Here is a 10790-nt window from a genome sequence, read left to right as displayed (position 1 = left end):
GGAGAAATTTCTTTGTGGACCTCCTATGCCCTGATCAATGTTTCTGTTTTCCAATATTAGGAAGAATTATGAAGCAAAAACTTGCTTACGTTGACTCAGAATTAAAAATCAGTTTTTCAAAAAAGAATTTTTTTGAAGGACTGTTGGGCAGAATATTCTAAGAAATGTTCTTCTCCCCAGTTGATTAATTCACTAGAGAGATTTATTCAGGATTATGTACCAAAAGATAAGAATTCCCATAAAGATAAGTTCTGTGCAATCAGGGACAGAATCAGAAGCAGCAGCGGGTACATGGGAAACATACATTTTTCAGTTTATACTTCCTCATGGTTCTCTTGGATATCCTCTGGAACTGCTTCGAAGACTGAAGAATTTCATCCCCTAGAAACTCACACTGTTGAAGCTCCGCATGTCTTTGGGCCAATAACTTCATGGATTTATCTGTCACTGTTTCTATGAGGTCATCCACCTATGACAGATACAAAGAAATGTAGCCGCGTGTTGGAAAACCTTGTAGAAACCAAAGGGGCGGTTGTTTTTCCTGAGAGACAAGTTCAGGACTTGGTGGACGTTTTGTAAATCCCAAAGTATTATTCTAATTCAAGTCATGGCAAACAGAGCTTGAAAACATGCATTTACCACCCAGCGGTAAAGACGATCTCATTTCTTCTCAAAAGAAGGCTGTGTGCATGCCTTCATTCTAATTGAATTCACTCAATATTTATTAGGCACACAGCATCATCCGAGCTGCCCTTAGCAATCCTTCAGCCACCCTCAGAATGCCCCCCACTAACATTATTTCTTCATGCTAATCATTAACTCCATCCCACAGCCATGCTGTCTAGTAGGGCTGTGTGTTCAGTTCAACTGGGCCCTCTGTGATGCTTCTGAAAAACACAAAGCAAAAGCCTTTGTCCACTACCTGCATTTGAAGCTTTCCCACTGTCAAATCTGATTTTCGGAGGATGTTTTCCACGCTATGTTTCTTTTTTTTGAGTGCTGGAAAGTGGGATCTCTTTTTTGATGAGTACGGAACCTATCATAAAAATGCAAAAAAACCACTTCAGCTTAAGAAGTACCAACATTATTTCTGTGACAGTGCTTAACTAAGAATTCTCACCCTTGGGACATTCTCTTATAAACTGAACATTTGCCACATAACAACATTGGGTTGGAGACAGTATTCATATTATTCTCCACGCCCCATGTATCTCCTTTGTGCCCAGAGCTCTCTTTGAAGAGATCTATAGGGTGCAGAGAAATGAGATTGTCTGGTTCTGAAAGAATATACAGTGTCGGGAAAAGCAGGTCATTCGTAAGGGGAAGAAGAAATCATTGCCTCTGCAGCTGCTGAGCACAGTGAGAGTGGGGGGTGCTGAGGACCAGTGCCCCAGAAAGCTCATTAGCACTGGATCCAGTTGTTAATTTGGTCTCTTTTCTGCAGGTTTCCTTATTTTTGTGGCAGACGTGTCTCCAAACATAAAAAGAAAGCTCTGGGTTCTTTTCACCCCATGCCTGATATTTTCCTATCGTCCCTGGCTTGCTGGTTCTAAGTACCTGCCCTAATAGTGTTGCTATTGGAAATCATTCCTAGGTCATGGCTCCTGGCTAAAAGGCTCCTTTTGGTCTTACTGGGTTCACTCTTCCTTCCCCTTGTGCTTAGTAACTAGTATTTGGAATTATTGTTAGACCTACACACAGTGGGAGGAGGAATCACATCTGGGACCTACCCTGTGTCTGAGTTTACAGACGAGTCTGCTGACCCACCACTCTGCCCAGCCAACTTGCCCAGGCTCGCATGTCACTTGCCGGGCTCTCCCCAGTCCACCTATATAGTTGGACTCCTCTTTTCTCTCTCCCATAAAACCCAGTACTTTTTCCTACTGAACACTCAGCACACGTGGTAATTGCTAAGTTATATCTGTGTTTGTTGAATACCACTATTCTAATGTCAAATGCCTAGATGGTCCAGGCAGGTTGTGTAAAACAGAACCAGTTGCAGCTGGTGGTAAACTGGAGAGAATGCGCCTCCTGCCAAGGGGCCAGCCTCTACACATCTCCTGCTGTCAATCATGAGAAATTGTGGGCCTAATGCTCCCAAATCCCATTTTTCAAAAGAAGGCTTAAAATCCTGATTTTTTTTGGAAATAGTCTCATTTTTCAGTGTGACCAATTAATTCACATACATTGTTGAGATCATTCTGAGAACTAAACAGAACTCTTCACAGCCAGTTGACAACCTTCAATTTAATGTCTTTTGCTGACCAGCCATTCTTGCTATAACCAAATATATCCATTTTTTTCTTTCATGGTCAGTGATACTTGTTCCTAAGAAGTCTTTCTCTATACTGAAATAATTTTTATTGTCCTCCAGAGGTTTTAAGGTTTTACCTTTTCCACACAGATCTAGAACCCAACAGGAATTAATTTTGTATATGGTGTGAGATAGGGATCAATTTTCTTTTTTCCCCTATGAACATCTACTTGTCCCATTGCCATTCATTCAAAAACTTATTCTTACCTCAGTGCTCTGCAGAGCCATGGTTTAATGTCTATCCCCTCTACTAAACTATAAGGTTCACAAAACAGGACTACGTCTTTTAGTCCCCAAACCTAGAAATTGCCCAGTACATAATAGGAATAAAATGAATGCAAACCTAACGCACAAAAGGCAAAACTCAAAACTAATATTGGTGCATTCTGACAATGATACTCTAGAACAGCACTGTTCAATAGAACTTTCTGCAAAAATGGAAATTTTTTTTCTTTATGTGATGCCTAATACAACAGCCATGAACCACATGTCATTAGCAATCAACTTGAAATGTAGCTAGTGCAACTGAGGAAGTGAACTTTTATTTAATTTTAACTAAACAGTCACATATACCTAGTGGCTATCATTTGAGACAGTACAATTAGTATTCAGCATAGTAATTAAGATTAAGGACTCAAGAGCCAGACCTTCCTGGGTTTGAAACCTGTCTCTACCACTTATCTAAGCAAATTATTTAACCTCCCAGGGCAATCCTTAAAATAAGGATAGTATTGCCATCTACCTTTTTTTTTTTTTTTAATGTTTATTTATTTATTTATTTAAAAAAAATTTTTTTTTTAACGTTTATTTATCCTTGAGACAGAGAGAGAGCATGAACGGGGGGTGGGGCAGAGAGAGAGGGAGACACAGAATCGGAAACAGGCTCCAGGCTCTGAGCCATCAGTCCAGAGCCCGACGCGGGGCTCGAACTCACGGACCGTGAGATCGTGACCTGAGCCGAAGTCGGAGACTCAACTGACTGAGCCACCCAGGCGCCCCTAATGTTTATTTATTTTTGAGAGAGAGGGACAGAGCATGAGCAGGGGAGGGGCAGAGAGACAGGGATACACAGAATCTGAAACAGGCTCCAGGCTCTGAGCTGTCATAGGGCTTGAACTCACAAATTGTGAGATCATGACCTGAGCCAAAATCTGATGCTTCACCGACTGAGCCACCCAGGCGCCCCTGTATTGCTATCTACCTTATAGGATTGTTGTAATTATTATCTGAATTAATATTTATAAAACACTTAGAACTGGAGCAGAGTTAGCTTTAAGTAAATATTTGCTGTATTTATGTATTTTTTAATAATTTTTTTAATGTTTATTCATTTTTGAGAGACAGACCATGAGCTGAGGAGGGGCAGAGAGAGAGAAGGAGACACAGAATCTAAAGCAGGCTCAGGCTCTGAGCTGTCAGCACAGAGCCCGACATGGGACTCAAACTCCTGAACCACGAGATCATGACCTAAGCCGAAGTCGAACACTTAACTGACTAAGCCACCCAGGTGCCCCATTATTTGTTACATTTAAAATAATTAGGGCACCTGGGTGGCTAAGTTGATTAAGCATCTGACTCGGTTTCGGCTCAGGTCATGATCTCACGGTTTGTGAGTTTGAGCCCCACGTTGGGCTCTGTGCTGACAATGTGGAGCCTGCTTGGGATTCTCTCTCATTCCCTCTCTTCCTATCCCTCCTGCACTCTCTCTCTCTCTCTCTCAAAATACAATCTCCCTCTCAAAATAAATAAATAAACTGAAAAAATAATAGTTTAGGCGATTTAAAAAAAATAGCCTGGGCAATTTAGGCTGAAGTTTATATATGCACAGATAAGCATAGGCTTTGGTTTGGAAACTCTTGGACTGTCTACTGCCACACTGTCTATACATGTGACTATCTTTAAATTTCACTTACAGTGAAATACAATTAAAAATTCAACTTTTTAATTGCCTTGGCCACATTTCAGGCTCAAAAGTCACATGTGGCTATTGGCTACAATATTGGACAGTGCACACTTGTATCCTCACACAGTTTTTTTTTTTTTTTAACGTTTATTTATTATTGAGAGACAGAGAGACACAGAGTATGAGCAGGGGACGGGTAGAGAGAGGGGGAGACACAAAATCTGAAGCAGGCTCCAGGCTGTGAGCTGCCAGCACAGAGCCTGATGCGGGACTCGAACTCACAAACCGTGAGATCGTGACCTGAGCTGAAGTCGGACGCTTAACCAATGAGCCACCCAGGTGCCCCGTCCTCACACAAAGTTCTACTGGGCAGTGGTGAATTCCTCTCCACATACCATGTATGATTGACCTGATGCTAATAATATACTAACTTGATATTTGAATGGTTGACAAATCAGTGGAAAGCTCAGAACTCTACTATTGCCCAGATTATAGTAGAAGCTGGACCATTTGAGTCAGAAGTAGATGAATCAGACCCAGAAAGCCTGCTTCCTGTGCCCTAAATTCTTGGAGAGGAGGACACAGGCAGCAGATTTAAAGGCTTTATTATGAAAACTTAATTATTATTATGAACACTGACTTATATGAAAGTCTGTAGAGGTGAGTGTATTTTAGCATTGTACCTTCTGCAGTCCTGAAGGAAGGGATGTCACAGACAACCGCTTGGTGGTTCTCCTGGCCCGGAGTAGAGTATTTCCTCGGGTTATCTCCTCTGTCTCAGCTTCTACAACATCAAGTTGTATAGTCGCTTAGAAAGAAGGAGGGGGAAAAGAACTTGTAAGGATCACAATGGTCAACTTTCTTATTAGAAAGCGCTGTGGAGGTGCCTGGGTGGTTCTGTTAATTAAGCAGCAGACTCTTGATTTCGGCTCAGGTCATGATCTCACGGTTCGTGAGTTCTAGCCCCACATCGGTCTCTGTGCTGACAGTGCAGAGCCTGCATGGGATTCTCTCTCTCCCTCGCTCTGCCCCTCCCCCACTCACACTCATGTTCTCTCTCTGCCTCTCAAAATAAACAAACTTAAAAAAAGAAAAAAAAGAAAGTATTCTGAAAAGACAGCATTCCATGCTCCCTTGGTAGCTTTTTTCCTTAGGGTTAAAGACAAAAAATAGGTTTGCTTTTTCTTTTCTGTTCTTTTTTAACTTAAAAAAAGTTTATGCATTTTTGAGTGGAGTTGGGGGTGGGAGACAGAGCGTGAGCAGGGGAGGACAGAGAAAGAGGGAGCCACAGAATCCAAAGCAGGCTCCAGACTCTGAGCTCTTAGCACAGAGCCAAAATGTGGGGCTCAAACCCACAAACCCTGAGATCACAGCCCGAGTGGAAGTTGGACACTTAACTGATTGAGCCACCCAGGCGCCCCTGGGTTTTCTTTTTCTAATCTTACACTTTCTCCTGTACACATCTGCCTTTTCTCGTGGTCATGACCTCAGTGGTCACCAACGCGTTCTGACAAGGTGGTTACGTCTCTGTGTTTGAGACATCGTTTTTGCCCTAGATTACTTTTTCCTCTAATTGTTGTGGAATTAGAAAAAGTACCCCTCTAATGTATGAGACCATCCCTTGAGTACTTGTCATTAATTGAAACAATGTTTAAAGCTATTCACTCCCCAGCCATGTGGCTCAAGGCTCAGTCATCAAATACCATACTCATTTTCCAGGAGCCATGTGAAACCCAGCCTCCTTAATATCTTTCTTTATGTCAGTTCAATTCTTAACACAATACATGCTTTTACAAAGGAATCCTTAAAACACTAGCATAAATAAAACAGCATCATAAATAGGCATTAAAATTTATATGGTAAAAACAAACCATGTTATTGCCTGCAGAAGGCACTAAGGTTAGGTTATTCTCCTTTTTATTAAAAAAAGAAGGCGGGGCATGAGGCTTTTATTTCATGTAGTCAAAGGGATTGACCAGGGCATTGGGGAAAAGGTGTTTGCAATTCGCTGTGTTTCAGTGCCTTCACCCCATGCTCACACCTACAATCTTGCTTAAGGTCCATTGATAAGAACTTCTCGAGGAGTGGTGGCTCCTAAGTGAATGGGGCTCTGCCCTCCGAGCAGGTGCTCAACCCAGGGACTCCTCCCTCTCCCTGCCCTCCACTCTCCAGCTCTTCCCCAAATCTCACAACTTCAACCTATGAACGCTTCTCCCGTTACCTCCGCATCCCCACTGTTGGCAACAAACCAAGCTACTATCGTTCCTTGCTGGAATGAATGTTCAGAGCCTCTCTATCATTCTTCCTGGATCTGCTGACCTCCCATCCCCTCCCTACTCTGCAGCCTGCGCTGTCTTTAAAAAATACAAATCAGATTATATAAATCCCCAGCTTGAAAGTATTTGATGGTTTCTTATCAAAAAGTTAAAAATTCTTAGGAGAAAGTTAAAAATTGTTAATGTGGCTTACAACGTCCTGACCACCTTATTCACAGGCTCTTCCTTGACTGAATTACTTTCTTTTCTTTATTACGCTCAGTGCTCTTTTTAGATGGGGATATGAATATGCTCTCCCCTCTTCCTGGAAAACTCTTCCCACTCTCCTCATCTGACTCTAGTTGTCCTTCAAATCTCAACTGAGCTGTCCCTTCCTCAGGGAGGCCTTCCTAGGGCTCCTCCCCCAAAGTTAGAGCACCCATGATGGGTTTCTGTAGGTGCCCTGTGCTGCTACTTGGCATCAGATATAATTATCTGCCTAGTGTTGGAACGTCCCTCTATTCTATAACTTCATGAGATCCGGGACCATGTCTGTTCCACCCGCTACTCTATCCTTAATAGCGTGGCGGACATAAAATAAGTATTTAGTGAATATTTGTTAAAAACGTTGTGAAGGTCAACAGGGAAAAGCCACTGTCTTTGGGCCACAGGTGAGACAGTGTCGTAATGTTAGAGCTATGGCCTGAAAGTCATGTTTTTGGAAGAAATCTTGGTATAGATATTGGTTATTCCAACTAAGACGAAAATAAGCCAATGCACACAGATGGGAAGGAAGAATTGGATCCTCTGTGTCCTGTTAGACTCTTCAGCCCCATCAGTATAGAAACATGTTGTCTTTGCTATTTTCAATGAAAATAGGTAAGTCCATCCATACCAGGTAATTGCTAGAGGCTTGGATGCTAGCGTTACTGACTGCTTTTTCCAGAAGAGAGAGTTTAAAAGGGCCATCAGTCACCTGGAAACCATCATTTTTGGGGGTGTTTATTTTCTGGAAAAAGTAGTACTCACCAGGTATGCAGCCTTATCACTGTGAAAAATGTGGGATTGTGTGTGGATTCCCTATCTTAGGGCCACACACGTTTCCTGGTGCTCTGCTATAAAGGACATGAAGAAGCTGCACAAGATATTTAGGGCAGTGGAGCTGCCCTGTCTGGCACCGTAATGGTGGATATAGGATATCACATGATGGCGTTGTCATATTAAGCCAAGACGTTAATTACAGAGGAAACTGTGTGGGTGGGGTAAGGAGTGAGGGTATATGGGAAGTAAATCTCTGTATCTTCCATTTTTCTAGTAAACCTACAACTGCTCTAAAAAAATAGTCTATTAACTTAGAAAAGCTACAGAGAAGAATGCAAATATTAGTGGTAATGTTCGTTATAACTGATAGGACCCCTCCCCCCCACCAAACAGCATCACTGCATTGCATAAAAGACTTCAAGTTAACAATCCAAATGTTGATTCTTCCACGAGGAACGTGGGAATTAGATACATAAAATGTTTTTGGAAGAAATCTATATCCAACATATAGATACTTAGGATTTACCAATCATAAATTATATTCATAGAAATCTCCCATACCCTCCACTGTAGGAAATAGCTATTTCAAAGGCTGCATTACTGCTCTTTCCAGAAACAAAAGAAAAATTCTACTTTAGTTTGATTTTCTCATATACATGTATGTATACATATAGATGTATATATGTGTCTACACACATACAGGCATGTGGGTGCACATTTAAATAAAACAGGGGCTTTAGAAAAAAAGACCACCAGTTGGACTGGGAAGGACCTCAAAGGCAATCTAATGCAGAGCTTTTCAAAATGTATGCACAAGTACATCATCTGGGGCTAGGTATAGAACGCAGATTCTGACTCAGGAGACCCAGGCGGGGCCTGAGATTCTGCATTTCAGACAAGCTCCCAGGAGATGCCACACTTTGGGTAGCAAGCAAAGCCGTCCTAATTTCACAATTCCCCTTGGCCTTGACACTTAACCACGAGTTGCCTTTGATTACCATTCTGTGACAGCTTTCTCATTCTTGGTTTCATGAATAACCTGGCGGACGGAAGGTCCTTGACAATTCTAGGAAGAAGGCTCTGAGGGTTTGAAAGGAAAGTTTCCTTAGGGTTAGCGGAGGCCCCTCTGCTGCCATTTGCTGACTTGCTTCTACTTTTATAGGACAGCATCCTTCCCAAAACAGTCTTCATTTTCTTCATCCAGTTTTTTTTTGTATTTTGGTGGCTTTCATGAAATTCCATGTCGCTATCCCCGGACGTTTCGTCTTTGGGCACCAATATGTTTTGTTTTACTAGGTTGGTAGACACAGCTCTATGCCATCTAAAAATTAAAAAAGAATTTGTTTTAAGGAAATTAAAAAGTTAGAAACAAATGACTGAAATCATCAAAATCTAAACTTGAATTGTGACCTAATCACACAATTCCAAAAAGTAAAACTGAAGATCAAGAATCAAATCCCAGAAAAACCAAGCCAAAGCAACTCCTTGGTGTTTTGTTACCCAACTGTAGTCAAGTGCCTTCTGGCCACTCTCTCGTTTTATCCTCTTAGCTCCCTAAGAGGTAGGTCATATTGTTATCTCTGTTTCACTAATGAGTAAACTGAAACAAAGAGAGGTTAAGTTAATTTGGCCAAGCATAGAATGCCGATTTTAATCCGGGTCTGTGAGTGTTAGAACACATATTGGCAAATAGGCAACCTTGTCTCAATGATGGCTTTTGCTGGATTTGGTGGTTCCCAGTCTACAGTGATGAGAGAGGAGAGTCGGCTAGAGTAGTCATTAAGGGACGCAGTCCCCAAAGCCCCATAAATGCTGCATGTACACAGAGCACTCATTTGGATAGAATAACTCTAAACTCTTGTTTCTAAAATTGCAAATAGTCACACACCATCTTCATCATTTTGGCATATCTCAGTAATACAAATAGATAACGTTCCTTAGCAGCTTTCTATGCACGGAACACTCTTTCAAGTTCTTCCCTGTATTTTATGTAATTTACCCTTTTCCTACTGTCATCTCCTTTTTATAAATGACAGATTAAAGCTTCGAAAGGTTAAATAAGCCCAGGATCTGATCCCAATGTCTGCGTTACTCACTATTCTAGAGTAAATATCATCTATTTCATGATAACCATTCTTTAGCTAATATACTTCCTCAAGTAGCTGTTATCTTTAGTGTCATCCAAAACAATAATATCCATAAAATCCCAGGGATTTAAAAAAGTTAAACCTTGGGCACCTGGATGGCTCGGTTGGTTAAAAAAAATAAACCTTTTATTTTGAGATAATTGTCATTTCACAGGCAGTGTTAAAATTTTTTTTTTTTAACGTTTATTTCTTTTTTGAGACAGAGAGAGACAGAGCATGAACAGGGGAGGGTCAGAGAGAGGGAGACACAGAATCTGAAACAGGCTCCAGGCTCTGAGCTGTCAGCACAGAGCCGGACGCGGGGCTCGAACCCACGGACTGCGAGATCATGACCTGAGCTGAAGTCGGCCGCTCAACCCACTGAGCCACCCAGGCGCCCCTCACAGGCAGTCTTGAGAAGTGATACGGGGAGATTTGCCCAGTTTCCTCCAATGGTAACCTCTTGTAAAAGTGTAACTGTCACAACATCGATACCGTCAAGATATAGAATATTTCCGTCACCACCAGGATCCTTCATGTGTTATGGCCACGCCCACTTCCCCACTCACCCCCACTCTCCTTAAGCTGTCCTCCATTTGTATAATTTTTGTCCTTTCAAAAATGTTATATAAATGGAATCATACAGCCTATGATCTTTTGGGATTTACTTTTTTTCACTCAGCATAAATCTGGAAATTCATCCAGGTTGGTGGATATATCAATTATTTGTTCCTTTTTGTTTCTGAGTAATATTCCATGATATGGATTACCACTGTCTAATCATTCGCTCATTGAAAAACATTTGGATTGTTTCCAGTGTGGGGCTAATATGAATACACACATAAGCATTTGTATGAATATAAACTTTCATTTCTCTGGATGAAATCCCAGATTTTATATTATGTTATGTTATGTTTGCAATATATGGGACATGTATTTCTAATACGGATTAAAATAAGCTCATAACTAATAAAAGATGTCCTTCATCATATGCTACCTAAAATATCTAGAGTACCACCATACAGCATCCTCCAAGAAAATACCGCTCTAACCTAAACCTAAATCATTCACCTTCTCTGTAATTACACATGGGAAGTGGTTCAGAAGAGTCCATGCACCGGAGTTAAATGGTCTTGTTCAATCCTGCACCA

General features: G+C 41.4%; 1 protein-coding gene across 1 annotated transcript; it reads right to left on the bottom strand.

Annotated features, from left to right (window-relative positions):
• Positions 1 to 271: 271 nt before the first annotated feature.
• On the bottom strand, positions 272 to 8875 carry CA2H3orf49 (chromosome A2 C3orf49 homolog; the record flags this gene model as incomplete). The annotated part of the gene is made up of 4 exons (XM_060628042.3): positions 272 to 469; positions 923 to 1036; positions 4901 to 5025; positions 8512 to 8875. Coding segments are annotated over 4 exons (801 nt in total), but the record flags the coding sequence as incomplete, so codon positions are not given.
• Positions 8876 to 10790: the final 1915 nt, after the last annotated feature.

Source organism: Panthera onca, chromosome A2, assembly GCF_046562875.1.
Source record: "Panthera onca isolate mPanOnc1 chromosome A2, mPanOnc1 haplotype 2, whole genome shotgun sequence".
NCBI classification, from domain to species: Eukaryota; Metazoa; Chordata; class Mammalia; order Carnivora; family Felidae; genus Panthera; species Panthera onca.
This window is presented reverse-complemented; position numbering and strand designations above follow the sequence as displayed.